Consider the following 18554-nt stretch of genomic DNA (forward strand, 5'->3'; position numbering starts at 1 on the left):
GGTGACGGTGAGTGACCGTGAGTGACCGTGAGTGACGGTGAGTGACCGTGACCGTCCACCCTGCCGGCTGGGGGACACCTACCCGCACTTGCTTGTCCTTTGCAGCTTCCCGGAGAACAGAGCCATCGCATGAGCTGAAGAGTTTTCCAGAAGTCCGACCCTCCCGACCTCTGCGGGTCCCTGTTGAATTGGGACCCGGCTCCTCCACTGCACCCCAAATACCCGCACAAGGAACCCCTTTCTTTCTGTCCCCGGTCCCCGCATCCTCGCCCTTCCTGCTCCTCCTCCAGGTCCTTCTCCTTCAGCCCTCCCGCCCCCGCCCCCAGCCCCGGCCCCGCCCGTGGGCCAGACCACCCGAACCCCCCCCCCCCCGCACGTCCCAGTCTCGCTGCCCACCCCGGCCGGAGGCAGGCGGCGTGGCCATGTGCCCCCCGGTGAGCGTGCGGCACGGGGCCGAGGGCATGTCCTACCTCCACGCGTCCTGGATGTACCAGCTTCAGCATGGCGACCAGCTGGGGCTTTGCTTCACTTGCTTCAAGACTGCCTTTCTGGAACTCAGAGACTTGCTGGAGTTGGAAGACTGGGAAGATGAAGACTGGGACCCTGAGCTGATGGACCATGCCCAGGCGGGGCCTGAGCAGGGGGGGTCCCCGGAGATGGGGCTCGGCTGGGAGCAGGGCCCGGGTCACCCCGCACAGGGGGGCACTGTGGACTGGGGGCCAGGCACCCTGGCGGCAGCCCCTGCGGGGTCTGAGGAGGTGGGCCTGGACCACCACTTTGTGCCCACGGAGCTGGAGCCTCAGAACGCAGCACCCCTGGGCCTGGGTCCTGAGGATGCCGACTGGACCCAGAGCCTCCCCTGGAGACTCGGGGGGCCCCCCACCTGCTCGCACTGGCCGAGTCTCCCTCCTCCGTGGCAGGGGTTTCTCAAAGTGGACCTGCCCCCGGGGGAGCCCATGGTGCTGGAGCTGGGCACCACCCGGGCCGTGGACCCTGCCGAGGCCGAGGCCTGGTTAAGGGACCTGCAGGTCATCTCCATGGTGGGCTGCTACGATGCCATCTACCTGCGGAAGATGACGCCAGGTTGGGCCCGGAGGACCCCGGGCCAGGGCTGGAAGCTGCTGCTGGAGCCCGATGAGGTGTGGGTGGTGAGACTGCAGGACGCGCCCCAGGAGCAGGACCTGCACCGGTGGAAGCTGAGCATTCTGGAGTCCTGCCCTCCGGGGCAGACCGAAGAGCTGGTCCCTGCGGACTCGGCCCTGCTTAAGAGGGGATTCACCATCCTCTCTTATTCACCCTGGGCCAAAAGGGAGGCAGAGGAGGGGGCCTCCGCATCCAGGCCACAGTCCTCATCCTCCCGGGGACAGGATCCCGGCACCACTGAGCCCTGGAGCCTCGGGCCCAGTGGGCCCAGTGGGCCCAGGGGGCCTGGGGAGAGCCCGGCTGCCATGGGAGCCTCGGCCCTGGGGGAGCTGCCCTCTTTCCAGCACTTCCGCCCGGGGCCCCAGAACTGAGGGACCGAGGCCCAAGTGGCCACCGTTGTCCTGGCTGCCCCCCTCCCCACAACAGTCGGGGGAGCGGCGATGGGTAAAGAATAGGGGACTTGTGCCTGGGGAGGAAGAATGGGGAGCTGCCTAGGGACTGAGAAATGGGACCCGTCACTGGCTCCGTGGAAGGGACCCAAAGGCCTGTACCCGGGCGAGAAGTTCTTCTCCGGCAAGTGTCACGGAGCTCGGACTGTGACGCTCTCCAGGACGTGCTGCGCGAATGGCTGCGGCGCAGCTTGTGAAGTGGGTGCAGGACACGTCTGTGTGCACCAGCCCTGCCCTGGCCACACGCAGGGACGTCTCAAGTGGGGCCCGTGCTCCCGGAGCACATGGAGGTGGGGGCAACAGGGCTCTGGGTGCTTCCTTTGCCTGGACGGTGTCTGGGGCCCCGGGGACCCTGTCAGCAGCAGTGGGGACTGTGGTCTGCACTGGGAGAGACCTCGCTTCAAATGTTGGCTATTTTATGCAGGTTGACCGTTTAGTACCCGTTTCTTTGTGTGTTGTTTTTCAACTAAATAAAGTCAGAAGAGTTTTGCATCAAGCTCTTGTCCGGAGCTCTTTCTCAGAAAATCCCTGTTGGTTTGCCTTGTCCTCTCCCTTTCTGGGACAGATCCATCCTGGCAACACCAGCTTCTCCAGTCACAGGTGAAGTACATAGCTTCCAAGTTAGTGACGATGGGAAGCATGAGGGTGACCTGTCTGGGCCTTCCTACCATAACTCCTGGGAAGGATGCAGTATTGGGCTAGAGAACGTGTCCTGGGAAGAATGGGAAGCAATGCCTGGCAGTGTGTTCCCCCCACCCCCATCCCCAGCCAGACACCCCAATAACTCAATAAACATCCAGTCGAAATCCCTGGCATGGTTTATGGGGCTTGGGACCTAACATATACAACACTCACATTCACATAGCTCACGCCAAATGTCCAATGTGACATAGGCACACGTCACACAGCCCTTTGGTGTATAGAATGTCAGCAAATTGTGCCATGGTGCTGAAAACCATCAATCGTTAAGCATTTATTGAGCACCTACAGTGCACAGTGCCGTGTTCCAGGCATCAGGATATGTCAACACACAAACATGGAGCGCTTCCAGTCCGTGGAGGAGACAGACGATAAAAGATGTGGTTGCAGATGGAGAAGGTAATGACGGAGGAGAGTCAGGTGTGCCAAAGGAGGTGCGGCCTCAAGAATACAGTGTCCAGGAGGCGACTTCTCATCAGGTCCAGCCTACTTTCCTTGTCTTGTTTGCCTTGCGCACCTACTGAGTCCATGACATGTTGGGGGCCCTGTCTTCCCAAAGGGCCAGGAAGCTGAAGTGTGGAAGTGTCCAGCTGGGTCTCAGCGGTGCTGTGTGAGACCAGTGCCCCCAGACACTGTTATCAGAGCCGGAGTCATGATGCTCTTAGAGGCTGTCCTAGAAATGACTTCCGATATTGTTTGCTTATTTCAAAATAATGCATATTTATTGTCCACAATTTAGAAAACAGATATGCAAATTAGAGGAAAATTAATACCGTCAGAATTCCAACCCTCAGAGAGAGTGCTGTCACTATTTGGCATGTACTGTTGTCGTCTTTTTTCTGTGGATAGTTAGAATTTTTTGTTTAAAAATTTCTTTTACAGTTAGTGTCTGTTTGTTAGTGTTGAGTAAGAACAACAGCTGCAGGTCAGGCAGGAAGGGGAGAGCCTAGGCACTGACATCCCCTGCGGCCAGCACGGTCCTTAGCCCTTCTGGGATGGGGTCTAGGTGAGGTGGACCCTATCATCTCCCCTAGGCAGGCCCAGGGCATGGCAGAGGCCCAGCGTCCCCTCCTTTCCCTCATGGCCAGGTCATCCCCCCTAAATCCAGAGTCCGTGACTTCCCCAGAAGCCCCAGGGGTGTGTGCAGGAAATGGTCCCTGAGCAGGACAGGGGCGAATGTGTGCTGGGGCCCCAGAGCCCTTCCCCTGAACGGGCCTGGGGGTCTCGATACCATGTACGTGTCCTTGCATTATAGCTGGACACGTCTGCAGACAACCTGGCACCGTTTGAAGATGGGTTTCCAGGCATCTGGGGACCACGGCAAGGGCAGAGGCTGCCCCGTGGAGGCAGCAGAGACCCCCCCCCCCGGCCCGGGGAAGGGTCTTGACACAGCTGCGGGCAGCCGTGGGCAGGGTGTGGGTGGGGTGGCATCGGCTGGGGACGGGCCTGAGCCGGGAGGTCAGACCTTCGGAAACGCTGCTCCCCAGTCAGTGACCAGGGCGGGGTCCGCAGGCAGCAGGGCGCCCCTCACGCGTGTCGGTCCGGGGGAGACCAGTTTTGGCCCCGCAGCCACACGGCCCTCCTGGGCTCGCAGAGCGTCGTGTGTCATAGAGTCCTCTGTGCGGCGGACTCAGTGTGCTTCCCTCAAGTGCGGCCACACGGGCTTTTCTCTTCCAGGCGGTAAGCAACTGCGGCCGCACGACTGCAAATGTCCTTTGTCGTGTCCTGGCTGAAGGCCGCCTCCTGCTGGTTTCAGGAGTGCTGGTTTCAGATCACCTTCCTCCCGAGTTCTCGCTGAGAAATGCCCGCCTCGGCGTGTGGGGTGTGGCTGTGGGCGCGCCCCCTTCTCTCGGGGGCGCCCAGAATACTCCAGGCGGAGGAGGCAGGCAGGGGGCGGAGGGCCGAGCAGCTTCGTGTGAGAAGGAGGAAGACCGGTGCGCAGGGCAAGTGTGGGGGCGGAAGGGGCTTGTCTCCTGTGTCCACTGTCCCTGGACGTTGGTCGCCAGCCTCGGCTTCCTGCTCCTGCTGGTGGCACAAACCTCAGGGTTGTCACCCCGGGGAAGACGCGGCTGTTATCTCCCCCAAACCCAGTGTGTCCTGGCGGTGTTGGGAGGGTCCCCCGCCACACTGGGCCCACAGCACTCTGCCTGCTTCCTGTGCCAGCTCTTTCCAGAGACTCTGGAAGTCTGGGTGCCTTCGGGATTGGGGCGGCAGGCTCCCGTACTGGAAGATTCCAGAGGACAGGGGCAGCACCAGACAGCCGGTTCACATTCCCTCTGCTCTCCCCTCTTGGGTAGATTCTGCGGATAGATTCGCACTTCCAGGCCTCTTTGTCCCCCCACCACAGCCTGCGGAAGCCGTGACTGGCAGTGGGGCTGCCCTGGGGCCCCTCAGGTCACAGACTGCCCGGCCCTCCCTGCCAGGCCACCGTAGCCAGGGTGTCAGGGCTCATGCTTCCGGGCTGCATGGATTCGAGGGAGGGTCCCCATTCTAAAGGTCTGAGCAGTGCTGATCTGGACAAGCCTCCTCCTCTGCCCCCCCTCCCGGAATGGGTGTGGGGACGTTAGCCACGGACCCCTTTACTTAAATGCACCCAACATAAAAGACCCTTCTGGTCCATCTTCTTCTCTCCCATCATCCAGTGAAAGTGGCATCTCCTTAAAAACACATATTGGATGAAGCTAAGGAGGGAAAATACCAAGGATTATGATTCGGGTGAATCAGGGGCACCCGGCTGGCTCAGTCAGAAGAGCATGTGACTCTTGATCTCGGGGTCATGAGTTCAAGCCCCACGTTGGGTGTAGGGATTACTTAAATAAATGAATAAATAAAAACTTTTTAAAAATTCTGGAGTGGCGTTACACTGGCCTACCCTAGCGGCTGGCCAACGGGCCTCCAGGAAACCGGCTTATCACCGTCTGTCTTCCGTGCTCAACGAATAACATCCTTTCTGGTTAAAGACAGCTTTACTTCAGTTTACTTGCTGATGTTGAAGTAAGAGCAAGCAGACCAGGGCCAGGGCCACAGCCACTCAGCAGCTTCTGGTGAGGACCCCGTGAGCAGGCCGCGAGCCTCCCTGCTGCTGGGGAGAAGGCCACCAAACCCTTGGGGGTGGCCCTCCGGGCAATCCCACTGCCCTCATGGCCACCACGGACCCTGCAGCTGGACCTGCTGGGGGCGCCATCAGGGGACACCGCCGGGCACACAAAGGGAGCACGGCATCCCCTTCTTTGCGCCAGTGGTCAGAACCCAGCTCCGGTGGGTGGGCTCCTGGGGTCCTGTCGCAGGGTGAGCTCCGCTGGGCCACCAGGGGGACACGCAGCAACACGTTCACTTCTTGCCCAGCGGAGACCCGCACGCAGAGGAGGCCGGAGGTGGGTGTGACACAAACCCATACACGTCTGGGTAGTGACAATAAGACAGTGGAAACTTGGCCTGGGGATCCCAGAGGGCACAGATTTCCAGGCCCAGGACGCGGCTGATTGTGCCAATGGCGCCCCCTGGTGGTCATTTCGGGCTGGGTGGCCTCCCCAAACCGTCCACCTCCTGCAAAGGAGGGCCAGCCACACGCTCAGTCCAGTCTCCCACCAGCAGCCTGTCCTCGGAAACGACCTGGGAACGCTCAGCTCTGCAGTCTGCTCTGGCCTCCCTTTCCTGACCTGTGAAGTCAGGACATTTTACGTGGGGTCCTGACAGCTCTTGGGGTCCAGGGTCCTCTCTGGCAGAGACTCTGGCTGCTCTGCTTCCCTGCTCCAGCCCTGGAGACCCGCTGTGAGTGTGCACTTCTGAGCGTGTGAGCGCCTGCAAGTGTGGGCAGTGTGTGGCGTGGGTGTGCGGTGTCTGAGTGTGTGCACGTCCTGAGGGCCCCTCGGAGCAGGTGGCTTGGCGTCTGGGTCCCATCCCTGCCAGGCCATGTGTGGGGAAGGCCTGACCCCAAAGACAGAGCCACAGAGTTAGAGGGCTGAGACCCAGATGCTGGCAAAAGTCTCCTTTGGGGGCGGATGCCACAGGACACTGACCCTTTCTGCTCGTCTGTTTTCCATGGCTTCTGAAATGAGCGTGAACTACCAACGCAACCAAACAGCCATAAGGTTCTCATGCTGCCCACAGTCCAGGCTGGGCGGAGCCGCAGAGAAGCTTGGAAAACAGCCAAGGAGGAGACTGGTGCAACCCTCCCTTGCAGACAGAAAACCCAGGCCAGGGTGCCTGGCACCAGGGCCGACATGGGCCCAACCCCTGTGCTGTCGTCATGGATGTTGACAAAGTCGACCTTTCCTTGCTCCATTTCACCTGTGACAACCTGGATTTTGTCCAGTAAAGAGCCGCGTGGACTCCTACAGCACCCCCTGTGGCCCTGTGCACAGGGGACACTGTCTGGGACTCCAAGTCGCCCCAAGCCGGTCTTTCTCACAAAGCTCCAGGGAAGGTCACACTGTCCAGCACGCGCCTGGGCAGACAGCCGAGCACATACAAAGGCGTGTTCGTCCCCAAGACAGGGTGAGGCCAGTGCCCCTGTCAAGTGTCTCGGGCCTCTAACAGCCAAGCTGCCGGGCCCAGGGCCCTGAGAGCTGTGTGTGCCCCCTTGCTGGGCCCCAACCCCAGTGAAATCCCCTGAGGACTGGTCAAGCACAGGGCCCTGCGTCCCCTGCCAAAGGTCACCCTTGTCTGCAGAACTTCCGTGCGGGCAGTTCCGGCCTGACGTGGACTGTCTGGAGCTCTGGCATCTCGTCCTGAAAACCGCGCTCCGTCGGGCCCACTGGAGAGAGGCCCTGGGAAGTGGGCAGTGCTCCTGTCGCCATGAAAGGATTTGACCCCAAGGTCATGCTGGCACAGCTTAAAACACCAACTCCTTAATGTCCAAGGCTTTCGAAAATGCTGGGTAGCATGGGAAAGTGACGCGCTGTCCGTGCGGCCAGGGTGGGGCCTGCTCGTGCAGGAGGGGCCACGCCACGTGGCGGACACCCCGTCGGGGCCCTTGCTTAAAGCCACGCCCCGCGCTCCCGTGTGGAAAGCCCGACTCTCGAAGTGTGACTGTGAGGACGTTTGGGAGAGCCACACCCAGGCGGTAACGGACTGAGAGGTCTGGAGGCCTTTGCGCCGTGGCGTGCGGAGCAGGACAGACGTTCTAGGAAACGTCAGCCGGGTTCTAACGGTTTCGTCATCAGGAAGACTTGTGAGAGAAATGCTGTTAGTGTCGTGCATATCAATCAGGCAACTCGGTCTCCCACACGCGGGGGGCCTGCGGGCGAAGGAGGTCATGAGCTCACTCGCTAAGTGAAACCAGCCATTTCCCGTCCCGGGCCCCAGACCTTGCTTCCTCACGGCTGCAGGGAGGACATGGAAGAGGCTGGGGGCTGAAAGTGGGTGAGCGGTGACTGGGCCAGTCCATACTGTCGTTGTAGCTAAAACCTGTCCGTAATAAACGCTGCTTGGACATCAGCCTCTCTGAGGCCTCTGCCTTACCGCCGGTGGCCCTGGGGCGAGGACGGTGAAGCCTCCACGTCACAGTTGCAGGGAACCGTTCCGAGTCACCTGGCCTCTTCCCGGTGGGCCTGGAGGACCGAGGTCAGGATCCCATGGACACTGGAGGGCACGTGTGTGACCCCAGCCAGAGCTGGGCACAGGGGCAGAGGGATCACCCCTAGCACCCCTCGGAGCTGGCACAGAGGATGGGAGAGCGGACCGTGCTGAAGGTCAAAGTCAAGGGCAGCTGCCCGTCAGCCCGATGGACTTTCTTTACGGACACAGTCCTGTGGCATTTAATGCGTTCACAGCACTGCGTCAGCCTCACCTCTGTCTGATCCTGGGCCTTTCATCCCCCAAAGGAAACCCTGCGGCATCAGTGTCACGCCCTCCCCTCTCCCAGCCCCCTCAGCCACGAGTCTCCTTTCTTCCTCCGTGGATTTGCCTGTTGTGGTATTTAGTGTAAATGGAACCCACCTGTACAGCCTTCGTGGCCTGCGCTCACTCAGCACGAGGTCACGCGCCGCATCCACGCGGAAGCCGGTGTTGGCGCTTCACTCCTGTCTGGGGCTGAAGGACAGTCCATCGTACGGATGACCACGTGTATCCGCTTGTTGGCTGGTAGACACTGATTGACCTTTCGGTGGAATGATGAACGATGCTGCTGTGAACGTTCTTGTACGGATTTTTGTTTGGGTGAATCCGGGGTGGGACGGCTGGATCGGACACGCGGTGCTTCTGTGTCTAACCTTCCCAGGAACCGCCGCACGGCCGGCCGCAGGGCTGCTCCGTCTTACACCCCCACCGGCGTGCCCGCGGTTCCGCCTCCCGGCCTTTGCTCAGCACACATTCCCTCGGGGGTCCGAGGCTCCGCTGGAGCCGGGAGAAGAGCACGCGGGGGGCGGGCGCCGAGGGGGAATCGGGGGTCAGAGAGGCCACGAGCACCGGCAGAACACACCAGCCAAGGCCAAGCAGTCGGGCGTCTGGTTTGAGAGACGGAAGGGTGTGGGGGGAGCGGGTCCACGGATCAGGACCTGGTGCAGGTGACCACGGCGCCGTCCACGTCGGCTTGCACACGCACACTTCAGAATGGCGGATGCTATTTCCCAGCCTGCTCTCTTCGCTGAGTGGGATCGTGGTGAGTGCGACATGCCGCGTCTCCACTGATGCTGCAGGCGGTTGTTCCAGAACCTTCCGTTTCTGGTGCCGCGTGGGTGCTTCGCGTCTCCCAGGCGCTCTGCCGATGACGCACCGAGGAGACACCGTCACAGTTCAAGGGGACGGGTTGCTTGGTGCCCACTGTTTTACTATCAGCTACTTCCCTCCACCTCAAGGCTGGGTTTCTGGGTATAAGGAAGAACATTTCCATTTATTTCACTTGTACTGTCAGTTGACCGATGTGGTCTATATTTTTTGAAGAATAAAAGTGTTGGTTTGCTAACCAACAGTGAGCTTTAGGAAGGTCCAGATGCGGGTTCAGGCGAGGTGGGGTGGAGAGCGCGACCAAGCAACAAGGGGGTGGCCAGGGCAGCGCAGGCCGGCCCCAGGGATCTCATGAGCCGTTTGTGGAGGGGACCAAGGGGACCTCACCCTGACTGGCCGGTAGGTGGGGGCCGGACCCTCCAGCTCCAGGTCCCTGGCAGGAGGCCTCAGGCCTCAGGCTCTCGTATCTTCCATCCTTCCAATCCGTGGGCCCCAGAAGTAAAATAGAAACCCGGATGCCACTTCCCGCTACAAGGAAACACGAGATCAGGAAGTCAGCTCTCATGAAAGAAAAATGATATAAGCATCCTTCGGGAACCACACGCTCGTGCTGTGACGCTGCATGTGTCTGGGTGGTGACCGAGGAGCTCTGGTCGCCAGCGAGCCCTTGAAGCTGGGGCCCCTCTCCCCCTCCGTCTCCAGGCATCCGTGGCGGCCTGCAGAGCCGGTCGTACCGCCCGAAATAGAAATCTCTGACATTTCTGTGGCTGCCAGGTGTGCAAGGTGTGGGCAGGTGGGAGGTGGGTTCGCTCTCGCCGGGCTGTCTAGCTCGCACGTCTCCCACCAGCATGAGCAGGGCACCGCTGCGTCCCCTCAGCAGGGGCTCATTTTAAAAATAAGTTATTCTGACAGTTTGTATACTAAACCTGTCACAGAGTTTATTTCTAGTTTGGCGTCAGGAAAGCAGTGATTGCCCCGTGGTTCCAGTGTGTGAGTGTGTGGGTGTCCACTGGTGAGCACATGTGAACCCACGTCTGTGAATGGGCACGTGCGTGTCACAGGTGTGCGGCTGTGTGCACGGGTGTGCACGGGGAGGGGGCACTGAGCACGTGGTGCTGGGGGGACGCTGTGTCGTCCAGGGCACGTGCCTCCTCGCGGCCGTGCCGGCCATCAGCTCGGCTTCCCCTCCGTGCCAGCAGCAGCTCTGGACCAGGGTCTGAGGAGCCAGCTGCCCCAGCCCACCCCAGGGGGTCTGTGCCGCCCCCCGCCCACCCTTCCCACCGTCTTCTGAGGTCAGAGCTGTCCTCGGTCAGCAGGCTTGTGCCTTTGGGATATTCTGCCCTTTCACGTCTCATTCAGAGCCCCTTCCCGCTGGTGGATGGGCATCCCACCCCAGGGACGGCCACGCTCGCACACGCCTCCCCATACTCACAGGCGCACACCTGCTCACACCCACACAACCGAGATGCCCAAAGGTCAGAGAGCTTCACCCAGAAGATGTCACACACCCCCGCTCTGGTCTGAGGGTTCCTCGCAGCTTCCAGTCTTCTGGCCCCTCTCACCTGACCAACTTTGCCCGGAGGGGGCCCTGCCTCACCCCCTCAAATGGGCCTGGGGACGGTGCAGCGGGAAGTTCTATGGGCCCCCAAGGATCAAGCCCACTTTTTTGTCCTTCAAACATCTTGGCTGCTCCAGACCCTTTGCTCTTTCATATGAATTTTTAGAACCAATTTTTCTAATCTTATAAAAAGCTCTAAGAATGACCTTGAATTCTATTAATTTCGGGACAATGGGTGTTTTTGGGTCCCGCCTTCACAAAGAGGGCTGGGAAATGCAGTCGCCCAGTGGTGTCCACGCAGAGGCCACGCACGCTGCGGCCCAGCTGGATGGCTCTGCCTAGCAAAGCTGCACCCAGTAGACTGACGGATGTGGGTGGGCCGTGGCTCCAGGACATGGCCCACGTGGCTGTTTGACTTCACGCCAAGGAGGCTTCATGGGGACAAACAGCTGCAGGCTGACACGCAGAGGCTCAGAACTTTGCCTGTCCCTGGTGCACACGACCCTGCGTGTAACAGAGCCCACGAGAGCCCCATGTGGCCAGAGCCTGGGGAGGGGAGAGCTGGCAGCTCACGGGAACCAGGTAGGTAAGGAACAGACCTGGAGCCGAGGGAGGGAGACCGGCAGCACGTTCCCGGGGCGCAGAGGGCACTCCCCTGGCCGCCGGGAGCAACGTCAAGGACGAGCCTGTCACCAGCACGGTGCACCCCTTGGACGAGGCGGTCAATTGCGCCACTTGGGCTTTTGTCCGGAAGCCGCACTCGTGACCTGGAAAACAAGGAACCAGCATGTCTAGCATGCTAACTTGTGGTGACCAAGGCGGGAAATAGGCCCAAGGCCCGCTCAGCCCACGAGAGCGGGTGCGCCCCACCTTTGCCGGGCCTCTCCAGGAGAGCGGGCGCGAGCTCAGCTCTCCACGCGGGTTCACGGGCTGCCTTTGTCAACAATGGTGGGGGGAGTGGACCAGAACACATTTTTCTTTGATTTTCTTTGCATAAAGAAGGTCTGAAAGGACCCTGAAGAACATGGCGGAAGAACGTGGCCGCATTCCTTGTCACTCCCTGCCTTGTGTAGACGGCTTAATCACCGGTCCAAACCCCAATCCGGAATGAATACAAGTCTCCTCTGGGCTCCCTAAAGTAACGTAAGCAAGTGGCCCAGGGCCCCTGAGGCCCCAGAGTCCCCGTAAGATGGGCTGGGTCCCCCCATCCTGGGGGGACAGTCAGGAGGGCTGGGCGAGCCTGGGCCTTGTGTGAAGCAGGGCGGCCAGGAGAAGGCAGGGGTCCTGGGGGAAAGCAAAGAGGTCCTTTCCCGAGGGGGTTTTGTCAACCCTAAAAATAAAATAGCCAGTTATTTTACCAGCAAAACAGGTTTCCGCAGGGACATTAGAGGAAGTGCACTTGGGGCCGGGCATAATAACGGGCTTAGGCAAGTCGGAAGAGAAGGGGAAGGTTCGCTTGATGAGGGTGTAGGAGGAAACTGGGAAGGCTCGTTTGCTGGAGGAGATGAAGGGCTGGCTGCGGGCAGCGGTCAGTGCGTGGCTGCTGGGGGGGATGGGCAACGCTCCTCCTTCCCTTTAAAAGTGGGAGAGGAAATTCCTATGTGAGAATGTCCTCCTTCCTCCTGTTGGTTGGGGGCCGCAGCGAGGGTCTGTCCTCTGTGTGAGGGTCTTCTCCACAGCTGCCCCGCTCCGTGGCCAACGTGGGAGCTTCGCCGGTTCTCCCGTCCTCACCTGGCCACTGGCAGTGGTGACCGTCACCGAACAGGCAGGCCGTTGAGAGTCTGAGGTGAGGCCCGTCCCCAAAGTCGTTCAGGCAAAGATTACACAAGGGAAGGAATAGACAGACAAGGTTCCGTTGGTCCCTCTTAGGAGCACAAAGCACCCATGTACGCCTGCTGCAGGAGACGGGGTGTTCCCAGGCAGAGCCCTAGCCGGCCCTACAGACAGGTGACAGGGCCCTGGCAGAAGTGATGGGGCCTTGCAGCCGAGGCAGGTGAGCCCAAGTGGGGGTTCCCCACAGCAGCTGCGGGGGCCACAGCGGACATGGTGCTGTCGCCCGATGGAGGGGTCTCAGTCGGCCTCCCTGATTCCATCAGAGTCCCAGTAACCATGTGGAGCAAGGTCCCCCCGTAGAGGCTGTGACTATAGTTCCCCTTCTCTGAGCAGAGCCCCCGTCCCCAGCTCCCCTTCTCTGATCAGAGCCCCCGTCCCCAGCTCCTCTTCTCTGATCAGAGCCCCCGTCCCCAGCCCCTCTTCTCTGAGCAGAGCCCCCGTCCCCGGCTCCCCTTCTCTGATCAGAGCCCCCATTCCCAGCCCCTCTTCTCTGATCAGAGCCCCCGTCCCCAGCCCCTCTTCTTTGAGCAGAGTCCCCAACCCCGGCTCCCCCTCTCTGAGCAGAGCCCTCGTCCCCTGCTGGTTTGGCTGTAGAATGAACACAGAGCCCGCCACAGCCATCACAGGGAGCCCACCCGCTGCCACCACGATCCTGCCACTTGCTGCTTATGCGGGCCTCCATGTGCACACGTCTTCCAGGGCAGAGCATGGCAGCAGCCAGCAGAGGCCCACCAGTGCCTTCATCCTCTTGCAATGTGGCTCTGCTCAGTGCAAGCTGGCCCCCAGGCCCAACACTCCCAAGCCTGAGACTCAGACCTGCCAACAAGGGGCCATGTGCAAAATGAGCTCCTGAGGGCCTGCCTTGATGGGCAGGGGCCTCCCCTGACCACCTGGTCCCTGTCTCAGCCCTTGGCCTCACACCCAGCAAGCAAGGATGTTTCCAGCTCTTTCTGATTTAAGGATTGAGGGTCACAGACGTCCTGACGGACAGCCAGCCAGCCATTGGACCAACCCTGAGCTCCCAGAAATCTGGGTGCCATTGGGGGCTTCGTGATGGGCCCACAGTCCAGAAGGGACAGCAGGAAGCAGATGGCTGGGCTGACTCTGTCCTCTGGGCACCATTGCCGAGGTTTCACTCCCTTGGAACCTGCAAGGGAAGGCCTGGCCTGGGAAAGGACAGGAGCACTGACCTCCCTCCCACCACTACCCCATTGCCCCCTGACTATCTCGTCCACCTCCCAGAGGCGTCTCAGGGTGTGTGGGGCAGAAGGCTGGGCTACCTGTGGGCCGGCCGCTCTGTCCAAGCTCCGCCCGTCTCCAGCTTGGCTTCCAGAAGGGACAACCCCCCACCCAGGACCCTCACCCCCCCACCCCACATGCCAGCCAGGAGTGAGCAAGAGTGGAGATTCCCTCATCCGAGGTGACTCCTCGCCCCTGGCCAGGCGTCTCCCTCAGGAGCAAAGGTCCACCCATCCCTCTAGCCTTTGAATCTTGTCAAACGCCCCGTCAGGTGAACCAGCTAGGTGCGGGACCCCTACGGCTTGCAAAGCGCTCAGAAAATCCAGCGGCAAAACAGGAGCTAAGTGGCAGACACTCCGCAGGGAAAGGGAAGGAAGGAGACGCACATTAAGGTTCTATCTTAATATAAAGTAGAGATATAAATTCTGGGTCAGCCTGCACGCCTCCAGAAAGGCACATGTTCTAGATCCTGGGGTTCGGTGTCACGGGCACGGCCAAGCATCGCCGGCGGGGGCCCCGCGTGGCCTCGGACCAGACTCCGAGCTGGCAGGCTCAAAGCCGTCACGTGGTGAACACACTCAAATACCTTCTAAATATCATCGATTGGACTTTGTTAGAAGGGTATGTGCTAGAGGTGTAGAAACAGCAATATATAAAATCCAGGTAACCATGTAATGAGATCGATTTCCTTATAATTATACGGAGGATGTCTTCTCTGGCTAAAACAATAAATCACACAAAGAAAAATCTGCTATGCACCATCTCTAAGAAGCACATTTAGGGGCCCCTGGGTGGCACAGCGGTTAAACGTCTGCCTCCGGCTCAGGGCGTGATCCCGGCGTTATGGGATCGAGCCCCACATCAGGCTCCTCCACTAGGAGCCTGCTTCTTCCTCTCCCACTCCCCCTGCTGTGTTCCCTCTCTCGCTGGCTGTCTCTATCTCTGTCGAATAAATAAATAAAATCTTAAAAAAAAAAAAAGAAGCCCATTTAAACTAAGACACACATAAAGGTTGAAAATACCAGATTCCTTTAAAATGCAGGGGCAAATGCTCACAGAAGTGCGGGCGTCACTGTCACAGCGTCTGAAGGGCTGAGAGCCGGACACCGTTCGGAGGGGGTCCCGGAGATGCCAAAGGAAGCCCGGGGTGCAGGGCCACGGCTCGCACCCCGACCGTCAGGTCCCCAGATGCCCCGACAGAGGAGACATGCCAGATTCTGTGACGACTTTGTGTGTCTGATGAAGCAGACCTGAGTCAGAATTCTCCAGAGAACACACTTGCCTCTGCTGACAGAGAAATGGAAAAGAAAATGAAAAAGAGCACGGGCTCTCGGGATTGCAGCTCAGGGAGTACGGCCTCCGGGGTGACCAGAACATCCCGCGCACAAGGAAGGGGTGTTTACGACAACGACACGTGGTTTAGATGAAGAACAGAAGAGAAAAGAACCGCTAATTTGGGGCTGACGGGCGGAGCTGCTCCTGATTACTATCTTATTGGTTATTTTATTGGCGATCGCAAACAAAACTATCCCTGCTACGTATTAATTTACTGTCCTAAGTTACTGTAATTTACTCTGGCCTGTTCGGGAGCTCATTAGTCAGAAAGGAAAATGCCGTCTGTGGGTCAAGAAATTTCCCGCAGTCCCTCACCTCCTTTGCACGGGCCGCCCACCCCCAGAGGGAGAAGGGACTGTGGGAGGTCGCCCTGCACAGATGCCCCCCACACACGGGAAAAGGGTTGGAAACCCGATCGCCTGGTAGCCCGGTGGCTGCATTCCCTGAGCACCCGCCGTGGACAGAGCAGGCGTGCGTCCCTCTGGAAGAGCAGGACGGTGGTCGGAACAGAACACCCTTGGTTGCTGGCCCCTTGCTGAAGGAACCGTGCCGGCTGGCAGCTGCCCACCTGGACCGTGCACCCCCGGGCTTCACCACCCTCTGCGCTGCACCCCACGCCCCCGGTGGTCCCCAGGCCAGCGTGATGGTCTCCCTCAGGTTTCTCCGAGACCAAGCAACAAGCCGGCCCAGCTGCTCTCTCAGCTCTGCCCCCAGCGGCTTGTCAGCACGTCCAGGCTCAGGCTCCAGGATGTGGAGACCACCCAGGGCGGCCGGGGTGCCCAAACCTGCCCCTGGGGCCAAGGACTGCCTGTGCTTTCCCAGGGCTCTCTGACCACCTGCCTCAGGCCTTCTGCTCAGAGCCCTCCCGCCAGGGCCCCTTCTGACCATCTGGCCTCGGGGAGCACTCCCTGTTCCCGACAGCCACCCCGTCAGCCTCAAGCCCAGTGGCCCCAGGCCTGTTTAGTCGAGCCAGGAGGGGAGGTCAGGGGTCAAATGCAAAATAAACCACCTGTGGGACTGATAGACAAGGGATGGCCAAGAGGTGTCTTTCCTGAAATGTCCTAGAACTGAGGGTTTATCCACTCAGGCCAAGGTGGCCAAGTCCTTTTCCCAAATTGTCCCCCTGGCCACCTCCGTGGAGTCTAACTCCCACTCAAGGCTCCCTGTGCCCCCGAGGGGAGGGAGCTACGCCCACCCAGGTAGCAGCCCTCAGCTGGGCTGGGCGAGTCCAGGAATGCCTTGGAGCCCCCACCCCTCCGGACGGCCTTGAGGTGACCCTTCAGCCAGGAGAGCCAGGGCTGCATGCCAGGGCCCCACGACCCTCCCCTGAGAAAGGCTGGAGGTCAGAAGGGCGGCCTTCAAGGATCCCCATGTTTGCACTCAGAGCCCAGGGCCATCTCAGCCTGTCCTGCCCCCCACACCACCCCGGGCCCGGGGAGAGGCCTGGTCAGCCCGAGGGTGCCCTCAACTCCCCTCTCCCCAGTCAATGCGCCTCTCTTTCTGATGTAACAAAAAGTACCATTTATTCTTAAAGAACATGGTTCTCCCTGTTGCCTGGAGTACATGTCCATCGCAGACATTTTGGAGGACAATGAAAAAGTACAAGAAACTGCAAAAACCCGTAGTTCCCTGCCTCACAGTTAATTTCTGACGGCATTTCACATCTTTCTAGCTTTTCTGGAAATATATGTTTGTGTGTTTGTTTATTTATGCATTTTTATGTGTGTGTGTGTTTTCAAAATGAAATTGGGGCGGGGCGCCAGGGTGGCCCTGTCCGTGGAGTGCCTGCTCTTGATTTAGACTCAGGTCATGATCTTGGGGTCGTGGGATCAAGTCCCACGTTGGGCTCCACGCTCAGTGAGGGGTCTGCCCGAGAGTCTCTGTCTCCTCCTCCCTCTGCCTCTGCCCCTCCTCCCACTCCTGCTCTCTTCCTCTCTCACGAATGAATGAATGAATGAATGAATGAAATGAAATGGCCTGAAATCGGGCCAGTGCTGTCTGCACGGTCTGGGTCTGGCCCCTGGGGCTGCCGACCCCAGCACCACCGCTGGACACACCCTGGCTTCCACACCAGATACTCGTGCATCGTTCTTGCAGCCGATGTCGGGACCCTGTTTCTCCCCAGACGTGGGTGGTGCAAGAGGTGCCTCTCCAAGTCATGGCCGGTGGGTCTCTGGTGAAGTCTCCAGCCCCCTCCCCCTCCAGCGGCATGCCCTGGGGCCCTCCCCGTGGACCCCCCCTCAAGGAGACCCTGGAGAAGGTCTGTGTCTGTGGTCCCCAACTAAGGAGTTTCCCTTTGTCAGAACCGCTCATCCAGAGATGCTTCTCACAACCTCCCTTGTCTTCCCACGGGGCTCGTGGGGGAGGGGGGCTCCCGAGAAGGGCTTTGGGTCCAAAGGAGCCGCTGTCCCTCATCCTGGCCCGAGGACCTCGGGGACACTGGCCCTGCCCTGCCTTCTGGTTACTTTGGGGTTAGAGTCTCCCCAGGGAAGTGTCCTAATTCTGGGGTAATTCTAGGAATCGGAGGCCAGCAGCTGAAGGGGGAGGATGGGGTGCAGATGTGGGGGTTCCTTGAGCGGGTCTGGGGACTCAGGGCTGGCAGAGACTCTGAAAGGCTCTGATCAGCATGTGTTTGGAAATCCCCGCATTATCTAATCCCACATGCTGGTCCTGCCGGACTTCCTGGGGTTGGGTGTGGGTTAGGGCAAGTGTCCCCGGACTGCCCCTGCTCAGCCCTCCACAAAAGTCAGCCAAGTAAACAGCCGATTAGAGGGAGGGTCCATGGTGTTGGAACAGAGCAGTTAAAGACACCAACAAATACTGAGGACATCAAAAGAGATGCTGTGCTGTCAGAGGGCCGTGACTTGCAGGGTGAGGGTCCCAAGGTGCAGGTCTGATCGCCCCGCTCTGCACCACCTACACCCTGGCAGGGCTCACGGAGGGCTCCCTCGGGGTCTGGGGGCACAGGGGAAGGCTGGGCTGGCTCAGGGCTGGGCCGGACTCGCACTCCCGCCTTCCCCAGGGGCCCGTGCCTGCCTCCTGTAGCCCCCACACCCCACAGGTCAGGCCGGGAGTGGTGGGGTGAATGCTCACTCCTGCACGCCCAGCTGCCCCCAGTCTGGGACAGGATGCCCGCGCTGAGCTCAGAGGGACTGGAACAAGGGGCATCTTGCTATTTGGGGACCAGCTGGAGGCCAAGCAGGGGGCAACAGCTGGACAGGGTAGGGGGCCCTTTGTGCCCTGAGAACAGCAGGATTGACTTGACCTTCCCACAGTGGTGGAGACCACAGCCCAGAGTGGGGGAGGGGCTGAGGAGATGGGGGAGGGGGGGTCCTTGCGGGGCACAGGATGGTCAGAGCCACAAGCGGGCCTCTCACAAGATGGCCCAGGAACTCCCTCAGGGCACACAGGGGACGGAGCCCACCAACCCTGTCATTGCCGCCCATGGCAAGAATTGCGATCCCTATGCACGTAAGTACCAGAAGGTTCCCTCCAGTGCTGGCATCACAGGTGATTTGGGGCGTTCTTACCTATGCTTTGTAAATGTTCTATAATGAACACCTTGTCTTAACTGGGGGGAGACAGTGTTTTAATTCCTAAAATCACCCGAGGGTGGCCAGCTGGTACTGGTG

The 18554-nt window shown here is 59.9% G+C and overlaps 1 protein-coding gene across 1 annotated transcript; it reads left to right on the forward strand.

The window, feature by feature from the left end:
• The first annotated feature begins 384 nt into the window (after positions 1–384).
• On the forward strand, positions 385–1735 carry LOC113249807 (testis-expressed protein 19.2). The gene has a single exon (XM_026491251.4). The coding sequence runs from the start codon at positions 423–425 to the stop codon at positions 1512–1514; it is 1092 nt and encodes a 363-aa protein (XP_026347036.1). The 5' UTR covers positions 385–422; the 3' UTR covers positions 1515–1735.
• Positions 1736–18554: the final 16819 nt, after the last annotated feature.

Source organism: Ursus arctos, unplaced genomic scaffold (assembly GCF_023065955.2).
Source record: "Ursus arctos isolate Adak ecotype North America unplaced genomic scaffold, UrsArc2.0 scaffold_24, whole genome shotgun sequence".
In the NCBI taxonomy this organism is placed as follows: domain Eukaryota; kingdom Metazoa; phylum Chordata; class Mammalia; order Carnivora; family Ursidae; genus Ursus; species Ursus arctos.

Bases quoted from the DNA above. Each gene is read 5' to 3' on its own strand.
- LOC113249807 (XM_026491251.4), top strand. From the start codon at position 423: ATGTGCCCCCCGGTGAGCGTGCGGCACGGGGCCGAGGGCATGTCCTAC.